The sequence below is a fragment of the Rhinopithecus roxellana genome, chromosome 20 (genome assembly GCF_007565055.1).
Source record: "Rhinopithecus roxellana isolate Shanxi Qingling chromosome 20, ASM756505v1, whole genome shotgun sequence".
NCBI lineage: Eukaryota > Metazoa > Chordata > Mammalia > Primates > Cercopithecidae > Rhinopithecus > Rhinopithecus roxellana.
In genome coordinates, this window is record NC_044568.1 from 63,078,452 (window position 1) to 63,104,671 (window position 26,220).

Here is a 26,220-nt window from a genome sequence, read left to right on the forward strand (position 1 = left end):
CCAAAAGCCTAGGTGACAGTGGACAAAAAAGGCTTGGAGAAGGGTAGACACGAAGCAGGGGCAACATGAGGCAAGCTGTTTCCCTCACAGATGCTTTCCCTAAACACACACGCAGCTGGTGCGCTGATGTCTGGTTTGGAAAAATATGGTAATGGGGAGAGTGGTAGGAGGCAAGAATGAGAGGAAGAAACTGGTCCCCAAGAAAATCCTTGTGCATGGAGGTTCACAGCAGCGTTGTTCACAGCGGCCCAAAGGTGGAAACAGGCCAGTGTCTACCAACTGTGCAACGGATCAACAAAAGATGATGTATCCATACGACGGAATATTACTCAGTCAAGAAAAGGAAGAACTGCCACATGCTACAACATGGATAAACGTCAAAAATATCACACAAAGTAAAATAAACCACCTATTGTATGAACCCATTCATATGAAATGTCCAGAATATATACATCCATAGATAGAGAAAGGAGATTGGGATTGGGGACAGGGGGAAACGGGGAGTGACTGCTTAATGGGTAAGGGGTTTTCTTTCCCCCACCCTTTTATTTGAGGTGGAGGCTCGCTCTGTCGCCCAGGCTGGAGTGTAGTGGCACTATCTCGGCTCACTGCAACCCCCGCCTCCTGGGTTCAAGTGATTCTCCTGTCTCAGCCTCCCAAGTAGCTGGGATTACAGGCGGCCACTACTACGTCTGGCTAATTTTTGTATTTTTAGTAGAGACGGCTTTCACCATGTTGGCCAGGCTGGTCTTGAACTCCTGACCTTGTGATCTGCCCACCTTGGCCTCCCAAAGTGCTGGGATTAAGGCATGAGCCACCACACCCGACCCATTTTTCTCCTTTTAAAAACTTTTTTGTGGTAAGACTAACATATGCTGTATCCTCTTAATAAATCTTCAAGTGTACAATACAGTATTGTCAACTGTAGGCACTATGTTGTACGGGAGATGTCTAGAACTTACTCATCGTGCATAACTAAAATGTTACACCCATTAATCCACCACTCCCCTTCCCCCCGCCCAGCCCCTGGCCGCCACTAGTTTTCTACTCTCTGCTTCTGTGAGTCTGACCATTTTAGCTACCTCATGTAAGTGAAATATTTTAGCTACCTCATGTAAGTGGGATATTTTAACTACCTCATGTAAGTGGGATCACATCAGAGGTTTTCTTTTGGGGCAATGAAGTGTTTGGAACCAGATGAAGATGGGGCTTGTGAATGTCCTAAATGCTATTAAATTGCACATATAAAAATGGTTAATTTTATGGTGAATTTCATCTCAATGTTTAAAAAGAAAGAAACAAAAATGACCCTGCTCACCATCCCAAAAAGAAGAAATGGAAGGAAGCTACTTGCACCTGTGGGAACCCAGTGGTTTTTTTATTAAGTCCTATGACATTCTGCGTGCCGGCGACAGTGAATAGCCATGATCTTGGGATTCAAGCAGCTCACAGTAGTAGGGATGCTGAACAACGAAACCAAAAGGCACAGCATGAGGACTTCCAGGACATCCTCTGACGCGCAGGCCCAGGGTCGAAGGTATGGAGAAAGAGACCTCGTCAGGCTGTTCCGGGAAGGCTTTGGAGAAGGTTGAGGATGGATGAAGCTGGGGTGGTGACGGGAGATTCTGGGCACAGGGAACAGCCTTGTGTTCTGCTGTGGTGCCTGGGGCCGACAACAAGGAGTGCACAGCAGCCCTGCGTGTGCCGATGGGGGCAGCGGGGCACGCAGCAGGTGCCTGCACTAAGGGAGGGTGCCCAGAAGGAAAGCATGAGAAGGAAGGGGTGGATTCTGAGTTGGGTGGGAGGAGGCCTGGCCAATTGATGGAGACCTCCAGGAGGCTGCTGAAGCCTAGAGCTGAGGTTCGGAACAGAGACATGGGTGCCAGGCATGGATGTGGGATAAAGAGGCAGTCCGGGGAGGAAGTTCAGACCAAAATCCAAAGAAGGCAGAAGACAAACCCAGGCTGACATGAGTATTTGAAGGGCAGGTGAAAGAGGCGACGTGAACAAAAGGCGACCCAGAAGTTCTCCACGCCACAGGGGAAATATCAGGAGAGCAGTGTCTCGGCTGTGAAGAAGGCAGAGCTTGTGGCAGGGTCCCTTCTCCATCACTAAAGGAGCTTAACTGTCCCGAACACTGCCAATGACAAACATGTGTGCGTGTTTTCCTTTGAGCCTCACCATCTTCCAAGCTGGGCAGGTCACCCGGTGTTATTCTCGTTTTGCGAATGAGGATCCGGAAGCCCAAGGAAGTCACACACCTCATGAGAGGGTTCGCGGACGGTGGGGCTGGGACGGGGGCCCTCTGCTTGAGGGGCCTTCCCACTGCCGTTTCTTTGTGTTCTCTTATTATTTCGGTGGAAAGGCAAACACCTGGGGCCTATAAAATGAAGATTCTTCAAGGCCCAGAAGGCTATGGCGTCCACTCCTCAAAGCCCCCTACCAGGAACCCCAAGGAAAAAGCATAAAATGGAACTGATTCGATCCTTAAGTCCCCAGGCACATGAGTTGCGAGAGAAGTCACTCAATTCCTGGCCACCAGGACAACTTGGGGTCATTTTCTGTCTGGAACATCTGGCTAGCCGGAGGGCCCACCTGAAAGGGCGACACAAACTGAGAAGGGAGATGGCACAGAGTCTGCTGTTGGAGTGTCTGTCCCCTCAGACTCCAAACATGGCAAGTAGTGGATGAACACATGGACGTGATCCCCCTGCTTGAAAGCACTAGCTACCATACATATTCAAATGCGTGTGTAGGCACAGATCAAAGTCGGGAAGGATGCACACACTTTCATAGTGGTAGAGGAAAGGAGGACCTGGAGAAAAATCCTTTTATGTACTTCTGTAGTGTTCGAATGTGCACTACTTCATTTTTTTCTATTTTTATTTTTTTGAGACGGAGTCTTGCTCTGTCACCCAGGCTGGAATGCAGTGGCGCGATCTCGGCTCACTGCAAGCTCTGCCTCCCGGGTTCACGCCACTCTCCTGCCTCAGCCTCCCAAGTAGCTGGTATTACAGGCACCCGCCACCATGCCCGGCTAATTATTTGTATTTTTGGTAGAGATGGGGTTTCACCATGTTAGCCAGGATGGTCTCAATCTCCTGACCTCGTGATCCACCCGCCTCGGCCTCCCAAAGTGCTGGGATTACAGGTGTGAGCCACTGCGCCCAGCCTCGAATGTGCACTACTTTAGTTAAAAACCCCGACAGGGAAGCATACTGGTGTTTGCATTTTACTATGAAATGCATCAGAAGGATGAGTTGGTGGATGGATAAATGGGTCTAGTACACTGCAGACTCCAAGTGGTGTGTGTGTTGTGTAACAGGGGTGTTCTCGTTTTTTTTGAGACGGAGTCTCGCTCTGTCACCCAGGCTGGAGTGCAGTGGCGCGATCTCAGCTCACTGCAAGCTCCGCTTCCCAGGTTCAAGCGTTTCTCCTGCCTCAGCCGTCTGAGTAGCTGGGACTACAGGTGTGCGCCACCATGCCCGGGTAATTTTTGTATTTTTAGTACAGACGGGGTTTCACCATGTTGGCCAGGATGATCTTGATCTCTTGACCTCATGATCCACCTACCTTGGCCTCCCAAAGTGCTGGGATTACAGGTGTGAGCCATCATGCCCCGGCAATAGGGGTGTTCTCTACACACTTTCAACTTTGCTGTACACCAGGTGCAGTGGCTCACGCCTGTAATCCCAGCATTCTGGGACGCTGAGGCAGATGGATCACCTGAGGTCAGGAGTTTGAGACCAGTGCGGCCAACATGGTAAAAGCCTGTTTCTACCAAAAAACCAAAAATTAGCCAGGCGTGGTGGCGTGCACCTGTAGTCCCAGCTACTTGGGAGGCTGAGGCAGGAGAATCATCTGAACATGGGAGGCAGAGGTTGCAGCGAGCCAAGATTGTGCCACTGCACTCCAGCCTGGGTGACAGAATGAGACTCTGTCTCAAAAAACATAAAAACTTTGCTGTGTGTTTGACATTTTTCATAATAAAACAGAGGGAAAAACCTCAACATAGATGGGAGGAAAAACGGCATAGCTTAGTGAGGGCAGAGTCATCCTGCAGACATTCTTGGACCTGTATTCCCCACTCTCTTTGTCTTGGGCACCTCATCTATGACATGAGCGTATGGGCTACAGCCCTCAGTTTCCTCTAAAGCATTCCTTCCCCTCCATACGTAAGGAGGATTTCCTGGGAACACAGCAATTACTGATTCCGAAGTAGTTTCCCTTTGCATTTTCTCCTACTGATTAGTAACTCCACTGTGAGCCCAAGGGACTAGTTAGAATTATCTGGGTCCCAGGCTGGGCGTGGTGGCTCAAGCCTGTAATCCCAGCACTTTGGGAGGCTGAGACGGGCGGATCACGAGGTCAGGAGATCGAGACCATCCTGGCTAACACGGTGAAACCCCGTCTCTACTAAAAAATACAAAAAACTAGCCGGGCGAGGTGGCGGGCACCTGTGGTCCCAGCTGCTCGGGAGGCTAAGGCAGGAGAATGGCATAAACCCGGGAGGTAAGCTTGCAGTGAGCTGAGATCCGGCCACTACACTCCAGCCTGGGCGACAGAGCGGGACTCCGTCTCAAAAAAAAAAAAAAAAAAAAAAAAAAAAAGAAATTATCTGGGTCCCATACAGCTTCCCACACCAGGTGTATTCTCTCCCCATCTGTGTCAGCTCCAGGAGGGCACATGTGGTCTCCCTCATTGCCCCGCAGGAGGTGGTGGATTCAGGGAAGGGAGAGGCAGGTATGAGGATAAGGCTTAGGCACTTTATAACAAGACTGTACTTGACTCTCCTTTCTTTTTGCACTGAACCTCACTGGTGGAAAGGGAAGGGGAAGGGGAAGGGCAGGGGGCACGACGGCGATTCTTCCTGTCCTGGGACAGAAGGCCTGTGCACTAAAGGACTCAGACTTGAGCACAGGAAGGTTAGAGGCAGCCTTTCCTCACCACTCCGCAAGGCGGTTTTATGCAATGCGCAGTGTTGTGCCTTACCAGCTAGCCTGAGTCTGCGGCACTGGTGGGAAGAACTAAAATGTGCAGGCACCCCATGCAGGCTGGCACATGGCAGGGAGCACATTTCACTGGGACCAAGAGCCACTGGCTGCAAAAGGCCACCTGGAGGTTCCTGGCAATAGGGAGGAGTCGCGGGCTTCCACTCAGACTGCATGGGGAAGCCAGCAGTGTGCACACAGAGCCCAGTGCCCAGGGAGCAGCATTCTTCCACGGCAGAAGGCAGGAGGCACACAAACCCAGCAAGAGGTTGGAGTGGGCCGAGTACAACTTCCTGTCCCCACCCGTGGGGCTGTGGGAGTTAGTGGCCTCCGGATGTCCCTGGGATCCTAGCAGGGAAGTGGAAATGGCTGAAGCTGATGCTTGACTATCAACTGGTTCCTACAAGACTTCCAGAAGCATCTGATGCGAACCTGCTGCCCGCAGTCAGAGAAAAGCCATGGCGGCAGCCTTGCAGCACAAAACCCAGGCTCCTGGCCCACACAAACTGAGACTCTGTTGCAGATGGAGTCAAATGTCCCCTGGTATCTCCAAGCCCTCAGAGAAGGAGTTCAACAAATGCTGCCGGATGGCCATGCGCGGTGGCTCACACCTGAAACCCCAGCACTTTGGGAGGCTGAGGCAGGTGGATCACAAGGTCAGGAGATCGAGATCATCCTGGCTAATACGGTTAAATCCCGTCGCTACTAAAAAATACAAAAAAAAATTAGTCAGGCGTGGTGGCGGGTACCTGTAGTCCCAGCTACTTGGGAGGCTGAGGCAGGAGAATGGCGGGAACCCGGGAGGCAGAGCTTGCAGTGAGCCGAGATTGCACCACTGCACTCCAGCCTGGGTGACTGAGCGAGACTCTGTCTCAAAAAAATAAAAAATTTTTTAAAAAATTAAACAAACAAACAAAAAACCAAATGCTGCCGGATAAGAACACAGGAACAAAGCCAAACGTTCTGCCGTTTAGGTTCTGCCCTTTTCTTACTAGCTCTCAAGCACCTCCCAAGTTTCCTGACACCACTGTACAACGCCAGCCAATGTCACTGCCCAAGGGGGAGCTTGGAAGTGTGTTTGGCCTGGCCGGGGATGGTGCCAGTGCCTGTCCCTCTAACCAGACCAAGGAACCAAACCAGAATGTCAGGCACAGCCCTGGAGCCAAAACAGGAGGGAGGGATGATGCCTGTGATGGGCTGGGGGTGGGAGGCGGTGGCATCTTCTGCTCCCTCCTTGGGATCCAGGCACGGTGCTTCTGACAGCTGCTATTTGTCAAAGCAAAGATATCCAGGAGGAGGAGAAAAACAGCCTCACTTCTCTGAGCCAGCTATACGCAGGTAACTCCCCAGACACACAGATCATGACTCCTAAAGCCCCTGTGGGGATCTCTGGATAAGCTCATGCAGCTGCTAAGTGGTGATGACTCCCAAGCCCAAGTTTCTGCCACCCAGCGACCGGCCCCTTTTCCTTAAAAGACCAGTCCATAAGGGTGTCTTCCCTTGGGGCTGGAAAACACCACCCATCTCACAGGCATTTCACATCTCCCCCTTTCTGTGAAGTGTGTGCAGGGGGACTGAGGTGGATGCAGGAACCTGGTCACTGAGTGAACAGACCAGACAGGAGAGACACACACCTGCCCTCCACCACGCCAGGCTTGAGTGTCCTGCGGAGAGCTCTGGCAACACATCCCCAACAGACCCTAGAGCTGCTAGAAGTATGGAGGGATGGGGAGGCTCACACAGCTGCAGACACAGTTCTGCGCCTGGCTGGGAGGGAAAGCTCGTGCAGCTCCGAGGCAGCAGCTGAATGCAGGAACATACCTCTCCATCTCCACTTGGGCCTGCTGGACATTAAGGGCCCACAGAGAAGAAAGGTGGGAGTCAGAGGGGAAACCCCTAGCAAATGACGCAGAGGCTCAGGATCCACCCCCTGGCCTCATTTCCAGCCTAGGTGCGGTGGAGTGCCTGGTCCTGCCACCTCTTCAGCATGCAGAGCTGCTGGCCCAGTCTGCCAGGGACAGGACAGGGCAGTGCCACCCATGCCAGGCCTTGTCAGCTCCCTTTTTGGAAAATCCGGGGGGCTGTGCTCTTCAGGCAACGGGGTGACCTTGAGCAGAGAGCACGGCCTACTAGCAGCGGCCCATCCAACTCCCCAGGCCTTTGAAGTGCAATACAATTGTTTTGGTGAGCTGGGTCACCCGCAATGAGGATAGTGGGGACAGCCAACTAAAGCTCAAGCCTGGAGTGCTTCATACTTTCCTACTGAGGCCACCACATCTCCCTCCCACAGTCCCCTTTCCTGTAGCCACCTGTTTCTGGTTTCCCCACTTGTGTCAGGGCCCTGCAGGCCTGCCCTCATCGCTTTCGCTCCTCATGCACCCAGCAGCGGCCAGTCTGGCGGTCAGTGCAGCTTGTCAGTAACAACTGGACACCTTGGGTGAGCGGTCGCCTGCCCCTCCCTGCCCTCCTGTAGGAGGAGTAACAGGACAGACACCTCCGCAGTCTGACTCCAGCCTGTCCAGCCTGATTCCAGCCCGTACAGCATCTAACAATGGCTCTGGGCAGTGCCCCAAGCAAGGCTTGGCAAACTCCTCAGCCAGCACCCAGTTTCCCCAGGCAGGGAAAGGGTAGGGTGCTTTCATCCTGACCACAGGGTCTCTGAGAGGAGGAGACATGGGACAAAGAAGTGCCTACAGTCACAGTGCAGGCTACAGCAGGAGCCATTTCTGCTTTTCAAGGAAGCCAGATCCTCTCACATTTTTATTTTATATTTTATTTTTTGAGATAGGGTCAAACTCTGTTGCCTAGGCTGGAGTGCAGTGGCGTGATCAAGCCCACTGCTGCCTCGCTCTCCTGGGCTCAAGTGGTCCTCTCACCTCGGCCTCCTGAGTAGCTGGGACTACAGGCGCTTGCCACCATGTCAGACAAATTTTTTATTTTTAGTAAATGGGGTCTCACTATGTTGCCCAGGCTGGTTTCAAATTCCTGAGCTTAAGCAATCTTGGCTTCCCAAAGTGTTGGAATTACAGGCATGAGCCACTGCACCCGGCCTCCTTTGACTTTAAAAGATAGCTTGTGTGACATTTAGCATCTCAAGAGCCTTGAAGATGGGGGCAATGGCCTTTGGCAGAGGGGAGGAAGACGGCATCATGAAGTAAAAAGCTGGGCATGGGCTTCCGCCCCCCAGAACACAGCTAAAGGGAGCTCTCCTTGGTGCTGCTGGCAAATGAACCTGCCGCCCCCCCAGATTCTCCCTAGGCCGAGGACTCCTAAGCTCTCAGTTAACAGTGGGTCATCTGCACGACTCCACAGGATTACGATGCTCTTCCGTTCAGAGCATCGTCATTCAGACCCCCACCTCCACGCTTGTTCTGCTAGCCCAGAGACTCAGGGTAAAAATGTGAGTGCGTATTCTTTAGGGCACGGTCCCTCACTCTCAGAGTCACAGAGATGTTAGAAAGGGAGAGAAATTAAAAGACCCATTCGGGTTGATCCATCTTACCCACAAAAAAGAACCAACAAACCCCCTCCCTTCTATACATTATCCTCGCCTTCCAGGAAGGCACTTAGGAGGACAGGGGGTTTAACGTTCGGTGCTCTGGGGTCGACCAACTGCCCTTCCCTGCCCCTCCAGCAGGGGCTCAGCACATTCCCAAACCTCCCCAGCCAGGTGCCTGTTCTCAGAGCATCAGGCACTGGCTAAACCAGTTAAACTAGTCTTGCCTTTCCTAAGTTGTGTTTTTTCTAAGCTGGCAGGCAGCTACTGGAGGCCTTCCAACCCACCACTCAGGCCAACCCTCATAATAAGAAAAATACTACTTTCTATCTGCCTCATTTAGGAGGTTTCTACTTTTTTCCTTTGGTGGTTAACTAAATTTCATCTTATATAACCATCATAAATTTTCTAAAAATTTCCGCAATTGGTGCCAACAACCACAGAAAGTGTGTGTGTAAATGGGAAGTCTTCAGGGAGTGACCAGGGAGTTCTAGTGAATCTTCCTAAGAAATCTCTTCACTCTCTAAGAAAGCCCCACCTCGCCCCCTTTCCAGAAAGATTCCAGGAACTCACACCTCTGACTCTGAAGTCTTTTTTTAAATTAGAAAAGGTAACGTGCAGCAGGTGAGGATGGGATGATGACAAATCATGGAGAAAACATCGGAGCTCCTGAACCTTGGCCCACGGTCTGTGCTCCCTCTGAGCTGGAGCAGGCCCTGGGCGTGCCTGGGGATGCCCACTCTACATACACCCCCGGAAGCAAATGCTCTCTTCTTACCTGGAAGGTTTAGGGTCTTCAGAAAGACAAAGACTGAACATGAGGAGTCCATACCACATGAACAGTGTCCACAGAGGGCCGGACCATTGTTTCTGAACAAAGCACTTCACCACCTTGAGACAAAGTCCACTGGAAGGACTGGAGACAACTGGCCTCTCTTTGCCTCCAGTGGTAAAGGACTGGCTTTCGCAAAAGAGATCCTTAGGTTTAAAGCCTCTAGTTTACATGCACACACACACACACACACACACACGTACACATACAGAGACACACACACCCTTGAGGAGGTGGCCTGCTTCTCAATTCTAGGACAAAGGAAAAACTAGAACCAGAACCAGAGGAGCAGTGGTCATGCCTCAGGCTGGCTGGCCAACCTCCCCTTCCTCTAAGGGGGCCCCGGCTCCCAGTGTGGTTTCTGTAGCCTTGGGTGAGGCTGCCGGTGGTGGGGTGTAGGGGGGTGAACCAACAGCACCAGGCACTCAAGTGCTGATACAGAGGGGGACATGGGGACACATGGTGGCGTCCCAGGCAGTTCTCTGGCAGAGGAGCTGGAGAGGCTCACCTTCCCTGTTCTCTACAGGGCAGTGGGGGTAACTCTGCATTTGGGGCATGGGGGCCCAAGAGCACTCTGTCCTCCATGGCTGCTCTTGCAAAGTTCTTGCTGAGAACCAGGTTTTCTCAGGCTGAGCCCCTCTGAGGCTTCTTTGTATTCTTCCTACAACAAACACAGTGTCTACAGAGAACGCCCTAGCAACCCACAGGACAAACGGAGGACTTCATGAGGTCTCCACACATGTGGGAAAGAAGTGAATAGGGTTTTTGAGGCCGTGGCTGGGGAGGGCTGTGAGACGCAGGGAAGGCTCCTCTCCCTCCCTGGTCCCAGGCGGAGACGGCAAACAGGGACAAAGCCGAGCCTGAGCGTCCTGACAGCATGCACGCGACAGGACTGACGCGAAGCCTGAAGCACATGTGACAACAGACTTAGAGGCTCAGCAGCAGTCAGCCCAGAAGAAAGAAGGGGCTGTCCCCTGGGGAGGAAAGGGGCTTCCCAGACCACAGCTATGATGCCCAGGGAAGGACCGTGCTGGTCCTCTCACCTGAGCATGGGCTAACAGACGCATAGAGCTGAGCCACGTGGGTAATATGCTCACCTGCATCCAGAGTCTTTTGGCTAACAAGTAATTAAGAGAGAAGTTTTCAGGAGACCCGAGTGGATGCCATTAGTCAGTTACTTCCCAGGAGATGCTCTGAGACCATGATCCCTCCTAGGCTCATGCTTTGTAGGGGAAAGAGCCTTCTGGGAGTGAGGAGGCTGCAGGGCAGAAAAGAGTCTCCCCAGGAAACATTCTTGCCGGGCTGGTTGCAAGTCATCCAGTCCTCAGATGCTCTCAGAAATCCCAGAACTCTTTTTCCAACCACTACTATGACTTGAATCTGGGAAGGTGGGCCAGGACTGCGGTTGGAGCGCACACAGGTCCACTGCCTGTTCTAGTGGAAGACGCCGTTTTCTGATGAACATGGTTTGGAGACCAGACTAAACACTAAGCATGGAAAACCAAGGGTCAGCCGTGGCGTGGGCTGAGCAGCACTGAGCAGAAGTCTGTGGGCTCTGGAAAACTGCAAAAAGAAACCTATAGAAGGTCTCTCACATCTTTCATGGCAGCTATAACTTCCCAAGCACTGACCATGTGCCAGGCTCTGTACCAAAGAGCTTTATGTGCCATCTCTTACCCAGTTCTGACAATCCTATGAACCAAGTATTGCTATCCACATTTTACAGACCAGAAAACTGAGGCTCCGTTAAGCCGAGATTGTAGACAGTGAGTGTACACTGCAAGACTGTAGACAGTGAGTGGTAGAGGGAGATTCGAACTCACATCAGCTGAACTCCAAAGTCTTATGCACAGCATGCTAGGCAGATGTTGACAGTCATTTTGTTCCCCAGAGGCGTCCTGTTAGGTTAGCTTGGGTGTTTTGAAATCCCCTGCCCTCAGGATCCTACCCACTGCGGTATTCACTGTTCAGCTCTGAGGCAGCCTCCAAGGTAGGAGGCAACATGGCCGGGGTGGAGCAGCAAGGTGGCCCATCCGCATTTTCAATCCCCAGAACATCTCTACGTCACACATACTCCCCCGTCAAGCTCTCTGGTGTGGAGTCATAGGACTAAATCAGGTGTTCGTCCGAGTTCGAACATGACAATGAGATGACCAGACTCCCAGCACTCCGTACATGCCACCAGCACACAGCACCCACCTCCCCAAGAAGGGTGGGTGCTTGCTCTGGGCCCCTCCTCTGAGCCGTGGAGGACATCTGGCTGTCTTGGGGCCTTCCACAGTCAAGTATGTGATGGGTGAAGGAATGGCTGCATCTCTCAGCCAAAGTCCTCAGAACTGAGTTGCAGAGAGGCAGGGGACTAACTGAGCAACCTGAGAGCCTTCCCAGGCCTCAGACCTGACCCCTGGGCCTTCCTTCCTTTTCCTGCTCCTCTTCCTCTCTGACTTGAGCAGCAAGGCTCCCTGAACAGTCCACTTCCTCACCACCACTCAGGGACACCTGCCAGAGAGCAGGGTGAAAATATGGCCCAGAGCCACCCTCGACTGGAGGCTCCCCCCAGAACTGGCTGGCTCCCCCAATGGATGCTCTGGAGGCTGGTGAGGCAAGCCAAGCCCTTACCGTTGTAGGAGAGGCGAGGTTTGCTCAAACACATTATAAAGTGCATTTCCATCTCATCAGAAGCCACAGACTTGGAGCAAATGGGGCACTTGAAACCTGCAAGAGAAGAGAACGGGATGAAATGTTTTCTCCAGATCCAGTACATCCATAGTACATGTGGACACTCGAATGACAGCTGTGTGGGCTCAGGGTCAATGTGGAGGATGACCATTGGAACAGACCCTAGATCTGTCCTCTTTCAAGGACTCATTTGAGCATTTGCCTTTTTTTTTGTTTTTTTTTTTGAGACGAAGTCTCGCTCTGTCGCCCAGGCTGGAGTGCAGTGGCACAATCTCACTTCACTGCAACCTCCGCCTCCCGGGTTCAAGTGATTCTCCTGCCTCAGCCTCCCAAGTAGCTGGGATTACAGGTGTCCGCCATGATGCCTGGCTAATTTTTATATTTTTAGTAGAGATGGAGTTTCGCTATGTTGGCCAGGCTAGTCTTGAACTCCTGACATCAGGTGATTCGCCTGCCTCGGCCTCCCAAAGTGCTGAGATTACAGGCGTGAACCACCGTGCCCAGTGGCATTTGCCGTTTTGATTGCAGCCTCTGACTGACTACCAGCTTTCACTAGGGCTCTCCCTGCCTTATGTCCCTCATTAAGGTTTAACCAAGGTCCCTGACACCTGACTTGAATTTTATTTGCTTCAGACCCTTTCTCAGAGGGGTCTGGTGGACAATGGGGTAGGGAGGCATCAAACCAAGGCACCTGGAAACTCAGCCTTTGCATAACAGTTTAACATCCTTCTGCCTCACAGTCCTTTCAGCCACTTGGTTGGATCACCCTGGGAGGAATCTCATCCCTCACCCAGCTCCCAGCCTCGGCCGCCCATGCCAGGTAGCACCTCTCTCCCTCACTCACAGCCCCCTCTGCCTCCCTTGTGGCTTAAGGCCACTGTCCTTTGAGATGTGTGTGAGCTGAGGGGTGGCCCTCCAAAGTGCTCCCAGATGCCACACGAGCCTTAGCCAAATGCCACCAAGAGTAACAGCTGTTTCACGGTACCAGGCCAGTATCGGGTATTGTGATCCTGCTGTTTTATTCCCAAGGCAGTACGAACTGCTTATACATCCAAAGAGTTTCAACTGATACAGAATTGTACCCATACTGGAGAATTTGGGTTGAGAATCTTCTGAGTTGAACTCTGTTAAGCAAACCTAATCCCTTGATCCATTTTTCCATACAACACAGATGAATTATTTCTAATATTTTCCATTCTGCTTTCATTGAAATGATTTTCAAATGGATCGATTCTTTTCCATACAAATTCTATCAAAAAGATCTGTTGCCACTGAAATATTATTTGTCTGCATTAAATAATGCACATCACAGCTTCTCCCTTTTGTGACTGTGATTCCTGACCGCCCAGCCTGGACTTCCTTATGTGGCACATCTAACAAGAGCTGACCCTTGAACAACATGGGCTGGAATGGCGGGGCTCCACTTCCATGTGGATTCTCTATCGCCTCTGCCACCCTGAGACACAAGACCAACCCTTCGTCTTCCTCAGCCTACTCAATGTGAAGACAATGAAGACCTTTATGATGATCCACTTCCAGTTAATGAACAGTAAATATATTTTCTCTTCCTTATATATATTTTTAAATGTTATTAAAAATTTTTTTAATATTAGAGATGAGGTCTCGCTATGTTGCCTAGGCTGGTCTTGAACCCCTGGGCTCAAACAGTCTCCTGGCCTCAGCCTCCCAAAGTGCTAGGATTACAGGTGTTAGCCACTGTGCCTGGCCACTTCCTTATCATTTTCTTAATAACATTTTATTTTCGCTCTCTTTATTGTAATACAGTATATAATACAGTTATAACATACAAAATCCATCTTCATTGACTGTTTATGTTATTGGTAAGGCTTCTGGTCAACAGCAGGCTATTAGCAGTTAAGTTGTGGGGGAGTCCAAAGTTATACACAGGGCTGGGTGTAGTACTCTGGGAGGCTGAGGCGGGCAGACTGCTTGAGCTTAGGAGTTTGAGACTAGCCTAGGCAATGTGGCAAAAGCCTGTCTCTACAAAAATTACAAAAAAAAAAAAATTAGCTGGGAGTGGTGGTGTGTGCCTGTAATCCTAGCTACTTGGGAGGCTGAGCTGGGAGAATTGCTTGAGCCCAGGAGGTCAAAGCTGCAGTGAGCCATGTTCGTGCCACTGCACTCCAGCCTAGGGGACAGAGCAAGACCCTGCCTCAAAAAAAAAAAAAAAGAAAAAGAAAAAGTTATATGCAGATTTTTGACTGTGTAGGAGTCAGAGCCCCCCACGTAGTTCAAGAGTTCACTGTACTGTTGTAAAGATCGGACTTGTGTGTTCATTTTTAGTCAAATTTTCCATATGCAGTTTTAATTCACACTAGTGAGAACCATCTGCAACATTTCTTTTCTTTTCTTTTTTTTTTTTGAGATGGAGTCTCACTCTGCAGCCCAGGTTGGAGTGCAGTGGCACAATCTCCGCTCACTGCAACCTCTGCCTGCAGGGTTCAAGAGATTTTCTCACCTCAGACTCCTGAGTAGCTGGGATTACAGGTGAGTGCCACCACACCCGGCTAATTTTTGTATTTTTAGTAGAGACGGGGTTTTGCCTCATTGGCTAGACTGGTCTCAAACGCCTGACCTCAGGTGATCTACTTGCCTGAGCTTCCCAAAGTGCTAGGATTACAGGCATGAGTCATCCAGCATTTCTTATGAAACAGATAAAAGGCTGAATGTGGCCGGGCATGGTGTCTCATGCCTGCAATCCCAGCACTTTAGGAGCGCAAGGCGGGGAGATCATTTGAGCTCAGGAGTTCAAGACTAGACTGAGCAACATAGTGAAACCCTGCCTCTACAATTAAAAAATAATAATAAAATAATAAATTTTTATTTAATTGGGTGCCTAATTCTGCATGAAAAGCCGTGACTCTGGTGGTCCAGGGTGCTGAGAGACGGGAGGCTAACTGATGCACCACTTTGCTTAAAGTCCTCTCCAAATCTTTTTTTTTTTTTTTTTCCTTCATTGGCAGTGCTTTGAACTATGCGACCAGGCAGAAAATTCAGGGCCTGGTTAACTACAAAGTGGACACTTGACTCCATGGCACACCTCTTTCCTCAGAGATTCTTAGCATCTAAGCATCTCAGCTAAAAAGTCTTGGAAATGCTACCAATCCAAGGACTTTAGCGGAGCTCTGGGAAAGGGCTGTATTTCTAACCTCTGGGTGGTTACAAATCCATCAGTAACAAAGCTAGAAGACCAGGCCTAGTGTGGTGGCTCATGCCTGTAATCCCAGCATTACTGTGGGAGAGGCTGTGGTGGGAGGATCGCTTAAACTCAGGAGTTTGAGACCTGCTCGGGCTACACAGTGAGACTCCATTCTCCACAAAAAGGACACAATAACAACAAAAAACCCCAGAAGAACGTAAGAAAGGAGGGGAATTCCATCCAGTTTTCTTGCACAGCTGGATCTAAACACACGAGGCTGATTATTTCTTTCTTTTTTTTTTTTTTTTGAGACGGAGTCTTGCTCTGTAGCCCGGGCTGGAGTGCAGTGGCCGGATCTCGGCTCACTGCAAGCTCCGCCTCCCGGGTTTACGCCATTCTCCTGCCTCAGCCTCCCGAGTAACTGGGACTACAGGCGCCCGCCACCTCGCCCGGCTAGTTTTTTTGTATTTTTTTTAGTAGAGACGGGGTTTCACCGTGTTAGCCAGGATGGTCTCGATCTCCTGACCTCGTGATCCATCCGTCTCGGCCTCCCAAAGTGCTGGGATTACAGGCTTGAGCCACCGCGCCCGGCCGAGGCTGATTATTTTCTAACTCAGTTTAGAAATATGCAGATCCAGGGTCACAGCTCGATGGGGTGGTCTCACAGATGGAAGATGCTTTTCTGATCCAGCCTAAGTCCCTCTACAGTCACATGGGGTTTTTTTCAACCCCAAAGACCAAGGTTTTGCAACCCTTTAAATAACTAAAGGACACCTGCACTTTAACCTGGGAAGGTGGCACCTGCCTGCAGGCTGAGGCTGTGGGAGGAGAGGAGGGATGTGGTGTAGGACAGGCCCTCTGCCTCCAGGCCCTGACACTCTGACTGCCTAGTGTTCAAGTGACCTGTGACTAAGAACAAAACTACACCTCATGGGCACTCACATTTCTGAGAACTCAGAACAGATTCAAGGTTATCCCTATAATAGCATCATTTACTCCCCTGTATTCCAGCATGATTCCTTGAGTGCAGGAGCGGGGTTAAGTTACAGCTAAGGTGCTAGGAAGTAGGCCACTCAACAAGAAGGTCTATAAAGGAATATCACCAGACACTCATGTCCTAGAAAAAAAGGGCTGAGACTCACATATTTAGAGTAATCCCCTCACTGTCCAGATGAGGGAACGGGCCCTGGTGAAGGCCTCTGAGTAGCACACTGTCACACAACTGAGGAGGTGGAGCTGAGACTAGCCTCAGGGTTCTCTGCTTCAAATCTAAAGTCCTTTCCATCAGGGTAGGGAGAGTTGGTCATAGGGTTTTAAGAATGAGGTAGGTTGGGAAATATTACCTGGAGAGGAAGCGCCACTGGTGTAGGAAGAGGCCTACACTTTAACTAAAACAGGGTTAGTAACACTACTACCTCTGGTGTTTCTGTTTTTATTTTGGCATAGCTCAAGAAATAACTCTGGGTTGGGCATGGTGGTTCACACCTGTAATACCGGCATTGTGGGAGGCCATGGTGGGAGGATCACTTTAGTCCAGGAGTTTGAGATCTGCCTGGACAACACAGGGAGACTCTGTCTCTATTAAAAAAAATTTTTTTTTTTTTTAATTAGCTGGGTGTGATGGTACACACCTCTAGTCCCAGCTACTTGGGAGGCTGAGGCAGGAGGATCGCTTGAGCCCAGGAGGTTGAGGCTGCAGTGAGGCATGATCATGCCACTACACTCCAGCCTGGCCAACAGAGTGAGACCTTGTCTAAACAAAAACCAAAAATGAATAAGTTGGTGTCTATTACATGAGTGGGAAATCGCATGATGACCTGGCTTTCCCATCCTCGAGACCATGGCAAGGGCACACTGGCCACGGGCTATGCAGAGTCCACTAGGGGGTGGCCAGCAGCCCCATCTCTGCTGGGTGCCATCACCGTTTCCTTTGAACCTCTCGAGCACTGTGCACTGTGACTGGCACTTGTCATACTGCCAACTGGAAACCAACAGTTACTCTTTAACTTCTGCAGCACCTACTCTTGCATATGACAATAAATAATAGTTTGCGTTTATTGAGTCATTACTATGGACAGCCATGGTGCTTTACGTGTCTTCTCATATACGGTAGGTAGGTACTATCTACCATTAATGCCATTTTACAGATGAGGACATCAAGGCTCAAAAGAGTACATAACCTGATCAAGATTCACATGGCCAGAAAGAGCCAGAGCTGGCCCACGACATCAAGAGTCTGCAATCTTGCTCACATGCTGTGCTACTGACTGACTAGCACAGAAGAGTTACATGGCAGAAAGAACAAAAATACTACCAGCTATTACCGACTACTCATTTATGAACCTTCTACATTGTCCCAGCAATTTCTCCTTAAGTGCCCCATGGTCCTGACTAACCTCGTAGCCTGAAACAATGGACACTTTTTTTCTTAGCAACTCTGTTAATCTGGAGTTCTGCTTTCCGTTTGGCACTGAGCCTACAGCACTGGTTGTAAGATGCTGAATCTGCAGATTACCTTTTAAACGGAAAATAAAAGGTAAAAGGTAAGAAGGACAGAAAAACACAGACAGCTAGAAAAGACTAATATCCCCCCCAACCTTCTATCCTGAAAGGCCATCTGATGATCAAGATGGATTCTCCCACTCTGCCGCCCAAATCTTTTCCCATAAGCGTCCACTACAGCCCTACAGAATGATACATCCTGTGACATTTATGAGCTACCTGAAGGTTAAAATATCCAGGAAATGTTAAGTCCATTTTGGAAAAAAGCTCTCACCAAATTAAAATCAGCCCTGCAAAACAAAAGTAAACCAAAGGTCTGCAAAGTCATCCAGCCTGCATGATTTTGTCAAATTTCCTAGGAGACCTTCATCAGCACTCAGAGCAGGTAAGAGATGCTTTTTTATTTTCCTTCAGGAGAAAGCTACAGGATACTCCCTAAGCCTCTGAGACCAGGCTCTGCGTGTCACACCCTGGAAGCCAGGGGAGCAGCCAGCCAGCGCTCCAGCAGCTCCCTGCACAGGGGCTGTGTCTGCCAAAAGTTTGCGACCGTCAGTGAAGGGAGATGTCACAGTTTGGTCAGGCTTGCTGGCCAAGCCTGACACTGGTTCACTGTAGGCCGTCATCTCCTCCCACCAGACAGAGGCAGAGGCAGAGGCAGAGGCAGAGAACGTACCCCTGGTTCCTTGTCCTTTTCTGCCAGTATCTTCAAATGAGGAAGGAACAAATGACAGAGCACTGTGGGGAATGTGTCCTTAATCTCCCAGTTCTGCTCTGGGTGGGTTCTGCCAAGCAAATGCGTCTACAGGTTTCCTCCACTTCCGATCAAGAGAAGCCAAGAGAGTCCTTCTAATGGAGACCTGGTTTCCTTTCTTTCTCTTGTCATTAGATCAGCTCACTGTTTACACAGCCAGAAGAGCTGAGCAGAGAGCTGGATCAGCCAGAGTCCAGCTGCTTCCTGTCTTTCAAAAAGTTCCTTAAGTGGGGAATCCTTTGCCATTTGGTTGGCTGTACCAGAGAGCAAAGCTCTTGAGAGAAGACAAGTCTGCACTTGCCATCTATGACCTCTTACTGTCAGGTCAAAGGGACACCCACAATGTCTGGGTAAGCCCACTGCTAGGTGAACCAACAGTGATCCCAGGAATGCTGATGTGGTCATGTGCATCAAGCATGTTCCTGGACAAGGGTAACTGGGCGTCCCTTCACCCAGGCCCTTCCATTTGACAGAGCAGCCAAGGAAGGATGGGGGCAACTGGTTCAAGCTACAAGAACTCTCCCAATCCACTACAACATTTATTATGCAATATCAACTCGCGTTTTTGTGCTCTGGAGACTGATACACTTCTCATTTTTCAAAGCTGCAACCTTTTCCTTTAAGACCTGATTTCTCAGGGCGGGACCATGTGCTGGCGGCGTGTTGCTCCAGTTTCCCTCCCCAGCCCTCCCTTCTCCCCCTCCCCATGCTGATGCGCTATTTTAAAGGCTGCCCCAGTTCTGCCTGTCTCTGGGATCACCTAAAGGTAGAAGAATCAAAGGAAGCAACCAGGGTAAAGAAAGCCACGCCACGCAGATGGGAGGTCCTGGGGCAGAGGGGCAGATGAGGGTGCCTCTTGGCCGAGGAGCTCTGAGAGCGCCCACCCCTTGACTTTGTCCTTAGCATTCAGTTCTTAGTTTCCAGCCTCGATCTTTCTGTCACATCCTCATGGTGCTTAGTGTCAATAAAATGGGACTTGAAAAAACTAATTTTAATAAATGGGATTTATTACAAATAAAGATCAAGGGGTAACCCTGATGATTTTCTTTTACATTTCTAAGCTGTAGGTATCACATTCTTCACCCTCAAAGACACAGATTCCCTCTGTGTCAACACAGACATAAGTGAAAACCAATGCACAATTTATCAGTTGCTAAGGTGTGAGTCAGTCTCTCCTAGAGAACATTCTCGACTGGGAAAGGCCCAGGAATTCTGGCTTTTGCCTCTTCCAAAACCTCTCTTCTGGACTCAACCTCTGCAATTCTGTTCTGGGGCCTGGAGGTTCACCTGTTTCCCCAGAAATGTCTCATAAGTAGACATCAGAAGAAGCCATACTGACAATTAAAGTTTAATGTATCTGTGTGTGTGTGTTTACATACCTGTTGTGATGGGTCAATTTGACTGGGTCATGGGGTGCCCAGATTATTTGGCTCAACATTATTTCTGGTGTGTCTGTGAGGGTGGTTCCAGATGAGATCAGCATTTGAAACCATAGACTGAGTGAAGTGGACCGCCCTCCCCAAGGTGAGGAGGGCCTCATCCAATCCACTGAGGACCTGAATAGGATCAAAAGGCAAAGAGGAGAAATTTCACTCTCTCTCTGCCTAACTGCTTGAGGTGGGACACTGGTCTTCTTTTGCCCTTGAACTAGGACATACACCATCAGCTCTCCTGGTTCTCAGGCCTTCAAACTCGAACTGCAACTACATACTCCATGAGTTTTCCCAGGTCTCCAGCGTGCAGATGGCAGATCATAGGATTTCTCAGCTTCCATAATCATGTGAGCCAATTTCTTATAATAAATCTACACACACACACACACACACACACACACACACTCTTTCTCTCTCTCACTCACTCACTCACTCTGTTGGACCTGTTTCTCCAGAAAACACTGACCAATAAATCTGTCTATTAAAATACCAAACAAAAACTTTAAAGGACTAGCAACATCAGATGTTGGTAATGTTGGTGAAGATGTGTAGCAACCGGAACTCTCACATGTGTTTGAGGGAATATAAAATGACACAACCACTTTGGGGAAAGGTCTAGTAGTTTCTTATAAAACAAACACACACCTAGCCTATGACCCAAGCAATTTCTCATCTATGTATTTACCCAAAAGAAATGTCAACATATGCCTACAAATAGTCATTTACAAAAATGTTCATCACAGCTTTATTCCTAACAAGCAAAAACTGGAAACAATCCAAATGTCGGTCAACAGAATGGATACAGAAACTGTAGACATCCATGGAATAAAATGAAACACTACTCAGCTATAAAAAGGAATGAATTACAGATACACGCAACAACATGGATGAATTAAAACATGCCAAGTGAAGGACACAAAAGTGCACACATGATTCTCATTATATGAGGTTCCAGAAAAGGCAAAATTAATCTACTGTGGAAGAAATCAGAACAGTGGTTGTCTCTAGGGGTCAGGGTGGGGGCGGAGATTCACTGAGAAGGTAATGAGAGAACTTTCTGGGATGACAAAAATATTCTATATCTTGAGGAAGGTTTGTGTTACACACGTGTATGTGTTTGTCAAAATCCACCAAATATACACTTAAGATTTGAGATTTCATTGTTTGCAAATTTTACCTCAACCAGAAAAAAAACCTGTAAACAAATGTGGAACTGTAGTTAACGATCTCTATCAGGGAAGTGCACTGATGTCTGCACTAAAATGAACAAAAAAATAATATGCATAAGTTAAACTTCTTCCAACTTTTCCAAACGTTTGAAATTTTAATAAACATTGAACAAAGTGTCAAGCAGTGAGCTGTGTTGTGAAGAAAAAGCCAAGCAGAGTGGGTGGGGGTGCTAATTTGGATACAGTGGTCAGGGACAGCCTCTGAGGAGGTGACAGGTGTGGAGAGCCCTTGAGGTATTAGAAGAACAGTGAGGGCAGAGCATCCAGGCACCGCGAGGGCAAGGGCAGTGGGTGACAGCTGGGGGCACACTCTCACTCTCAATCCTTGTATATGCTCAAATACCTTTCTTTCATTCTGACAGCTGAATGGATAGCTTGCCTGGGTACAGGATGCTTGAGTTGCATTCCTTTTATCTCCGTGGTCTGTAGATGAAATTCCACCATCTTCTAGCTTCTTGGTGTTGCAAATAGGAAATCTGGTGCCAGTGTGACTCTTTTTCCTTAATAATTTGTTCCTTTGGCTTCTGAAAGCTTGAAGATTTTTCTCTTCATCCTAAGAGTTCAGAAATGTTACCAGGACATGCTTAGAGTGTCTTCTCTTTATCAGTTTTACCTTTCATTATGCAGACTCAAGTCTTCCTTCTTTTTTTTTTTTTTTTTGAGACGGAGTCTCGCTCTGTCGCCCAGGCTGGAGTGCAGTGGCCGGATCTCAGCTCACTGCAAGCTCCGCCTCCCGGGTTCACGCCATTCTCCTGCCTCAGCCTCCCGAGTAGCTGGGACTACAGGCGCCCGCCAGGTCGCCCGGCTAGTTTTTTGTATTTTTAGTAGAGACAGGGTTTCACCATGTTAGCCAGGATGGTCTTGATCTCCTGACCTCGTGATCCGCCCGTCTCGGCCTCCCAAAGTGCTGGGATTACAGGCTTGAGCCACCGCGCCCGGCAAGTCTTCCTTCTTTAGGGCAATTTTCTTCTATATGTTTCATTACTTCCCCTGGTGGTAAGTCATCAATGCTGGTCACCAAGTATTTCTAGCCTTCCTCCTTCCATCCATATATAATGACTGCATGTGCCCGCTCTCTTCGAAGTTAAGAGTGGGTTTGTGATTTGCTTTGGCCAATGAAATGTCAGTGGAAGAACGTGCACACACCCAAGCGGACTTGAAGAGCCAGGGCATGACCCGCCATTCTACCTGACTGCTGCAGGGACCGGGGAGCAGGTGTTGTGAAGAAGCCTCTGCTGGCTCAGGTCCCTGAGTAACAACAGTGAGCACAGTCCCCACTCTGGACCTGCACTGTCTGCGGCAGCATCGGGAAGAAATCAATGTGCCGAGCTGAGCCAGCGAGCTTCTGGGACCGTGTATTTTGACAGCATAAGCTAGTCCTGGCCAGTCCTGCCTCGGGCACCCTTCCTCTAACCTTCTTCTTTCTAGAACTCCTGTTGCTTGTATGTCAAATCTCTTGGTTCTATCTTCCAGGTCTCTTATCTCTTTCTCCGTAACTTCTCTTTGCATTTTCTCTGGAGCTCAGCCTTTCTAACTTTGCCTGGGCCTCAACTGCCTCCCCCATGCTTGGCTCAAGGAGGTAAATGGTTGGCACTGGGAGTCAAGGAGTTAGGATATTTATATTCTGGTCTTTACAAATACAGGCTTCCTTGTATCAACTACAATCTAGGTACTTGTCATTTCCAATATTTGTATTCCATATGATAATCTAGTAATATTGTGCCTAGCCACTTTCTTCTGTTGGGTGTTAGGATTCTCAATTTTTACCAACTATAAAGATCCTCTTAGTAGTGATCTTCATTTTCTACTCTAAGCATGGTATATTCCACTCCAACATATTTCTGCTGTTTCTGAATTCTACACTGACTGGTATGGAAGAAAGAGAATCAGACTAGGCATCAGAAGAAAACAGGCTTTCCCAATCACTAGCCAGATGGCCTTGTATGAGATACTTAGTAATATTCAAGCAGTGCCCTTCCTATTCCAGAGTTGTTTTAAAATCCAACCAAGGATGGATGTGTGAATGCTCTGTGCAGAGTAAACCATTTTATCAGCTGCATCTAGTACTGCTCAAATCTACTGAAGCTTGCTGGTAAATCTGTCCATTCGAGGAAATTCACAAATTCTTCAGGCAAAAAAAGTGAAAAATGAGCTGAACTTACATAATGTATTTTGTGGACTCCAAGATGTCATCAATTATAAGAGGCACCATTATAAAACTCCAAAAAAGGGAAGAAAAACTGCCAACAATTTTCTTCGATATGGTATTCCACAGATATTTATAATTTTAAGATGTGATTATATGACAAATCTCGATTTTAAAGTTGTTAAATTGTGAAGTGTCTGTGCCTTAGAATCAATGAACATATGAAAATACATATATGAATATTTGAAAAATCATACAGACTGAATTCCAATAATAGACCCAATAAATTTATTCCTGGCCGGGTGCTGTGGCTCATGCCTCTAATCCCAGCACTTTAGGAGGCCAAGGCGGGTGGATCACTTGAGCTCAGGTATTCAAGACCACTGTGGGCAACATGGTGAAACCCTGTCTCTACCAACAATATAAAAATTAGCCAAGCATGGTGGCACGTGCCTGTGGTCCCAGCTACTTGGGAGGCTGAGGCGGGAGGATGGCTGGAGCCTGTAAGTTGAGGCAGCAGTCAGCCTTGATTGGGTCATTGCACTCCAACCTGGGTGACACAGCAGGACCCTGTCTCAAACTTATTCCTTTCCACTTACTGCAAACTAGAAGAGCCTGAGTGAAGACATTTGTCTACAGCTAGGAACACAAGGAAGGACTGCACAGTGTGTGCATGGAAATGAGCATGAAGACATCAAACCCACCCTGCTGTACAGTAAGTCCAGGCTATAGCCTGCCAGGTGGAGCCTCAACAACAGTATTCTAGTCACATGAAGAATGGGGAAAGCATCTACCAGGAGCAGGAGCTACGGCCATTCATTAGTCCTCTTCCCTTTGACCCTCTAGCCCATTTCTTCCAAAGAGAGGCCCTTAAAGGGCTACTTAGGAGTGAAATGACGGGGAAGTAGGGACAGGGACATGACGGTCCAATGACCTGAGTCTGAGCAGATACAAGAAGCTGAAAACTGACCAGGTGCAGTGGCTCACACTTGTAATTCCAACACTTTGGGAGGTTGAGGCAGGAGGATTGCTTTAAGTCAGGAGTTCAAGACTGCCAGCCTGGGCAACATCTCTACCAAAAAAAAAAAAAAAAAAAAAAAAAAAAAAGGCAGCAGCAGCAGTAGTAGCAGCAGCTGAAAATGTTAGCATGAGTGTGAAATGTGAATCAAGTCTCTAACTACTGTCTAAGAAAGATGAATATCGATTTATAACTCCTTGTCACCTGGCTACCATGCCTGGGCAAATTTAGGGGCATTCAATTATGACTCAAACAGTGTGGATGTAAAGTCTCCAGGGAAACACTTGGCTTGTATTTTGGAGATGTCTTATTTAAAGGATGGACCATCTGTTGAAAAAGGAGATCCTCTTCCTCTTGGTGCAGTAGCCCAAGAATTTCTTCTAGTTCTTAGACATTAGGGATTACCTACAAGCTAGGCAGTAGGATAGACAGGTCTGGTCAGGAAATGCCCGGTCATTCGAATGAACATCACGCTCTCCTGGCACATGGCTGCTCCACCTCTATTTCCACTGCCGACACACTGCACACCTACATCCCTTGGACCCAAAACCCACTGCTGGTGTGGGATGAATTCCACTGCCTGTTCCTCATAAAATCAGCAACAACTGGAGCCGAGGACCACCTTCCCTCAAGAAACAAAAACAAAGGCAACAATAAAAACTGCTCTCTAGGTAAAAAAGGCAGTTACCACTCCCAAGGGATTTGTGGGCTGTCTATACAGCAGAAGAAAGTGTCACTTCCTCCACCTTCAGAAGGAACACTGTCCAAGTAGGACCAGCCATGCAGGTCAGGCTTCACTCTTGGCAGATGCCCTCAGAAGATCTTCCTAGAAAAACAGGACTGGCCTTGGAACTGCCCATTTGCAGCTTGCTTCTTCCCTGGATATAGACTGTTCTCCAAGTACTGGAGTCCTTATTTTTATTTATTTGTCTATTTTTGAGACAGAGTCTTGCTCTGTCCCCCAGGCTAGAGTGCAGTGGCACAATCTCGGCTCACTGCAAGCTCCATCTCCCGGGTTCACGCTATTCTCCTGCCTCAGCCTCCCGAGTAGCTGGAACTACAGGCGTGTAGCACCACGCCAGGCTAATTTTTGTATTTTTAGTAGAGACAGGGGTTTCACCATATTGGCCAGGCTGGTCTCGAACTCCTGACCTTGTGATCCACCCACCTCAGCCTACCAAAGTGCTAGGATTACAGGCGTAAGCCACCGCACTCAGCCCTCACTTTTTTTTAAGAGACAGGGTCTCCCTCTGTTGCCCAGGCTGGAGTGCAGTGATGGGATCTTGGCTCACTGCAACCTCCCCCCGCCGGGCTCAAGCGGTCTTCCCACCTCAGCCTCTCAAGTAGCTGGGACTACAAGTGAGTGTGCCATCACACCCAGCTGGAGTCTTTATTGATGTCATTAGAAATCCTAACCTCCAACTAACTTTCCTTTTTCTGTGGAGTGTGTGTGGGGTGGGGGGAGGTGTTTAGGGGGGAAAAGGGAAAAAAGAGTTAGGGAAGGGAAAAGGGCAATGAAGGAAACTTTCACAGAGAATCTATACAGGACCAATAGTTGATTTCTGGGATCCTAAAGGCATTGTCTACCCTACTGTCCACCCTACTGGCTGATAGGAATTTTTTGCCAACAAGAAAGGAAATGCCTGAACACGCTATTAGATCATCTTCAGCACAGCATCTGACTCACCAGCGAACGAACAAGACACTCACATCTAAGTGACTGCTCATATGGATGAAACCATTTGCCTTGCACTGTGTAACTTGTATCAGTTGATGCCAACAGCCCAGCCTTTCTGTGCCTGGAGGTCTGTAAGAAGGCTCCTTCCACGGCTCCCAGTATAATCCTGGGATGCAGAATGTGTGCTGCTGTATTCATTTCATTAAAACCATCAGCTCGACCAGACACAGTGGTGGAAGGGAAAGGGGAGGGAAGGGGAGGGGAGGGGAGGGGAGGCGAGGGGAGGGGAGGGGAGGGGAGGGAAG

The 26,220-nt window shown here is 48.9% G+C and overlaps 1 protein-coding gene across 3 annotated transcripts in view; it reads right to left on the reverse strand.

The window, feature by feature from the left end:
- The window catches only part of ZNRF1 (zinc and ring finger 1), a 114,885-nt gene that overhangs the window by 6,169 nt on the left and 82,496 nt on the right, over positions 1-26,220 (reverse strand). For all 3 annotated transcript variants that reach the window (XM_030924541.1, XM_010382966.2, XM_030924542.1), the window contains exon 2: positions 11,939-12,034. In XM_030924541.1, the coding sequence (XP_030780401.1) occupies positions 11,939-12,034 (96 nt within the window). The remainder of the gene's footprint in view (positions 1-11,938; positions 12,035-26,220) is intronic.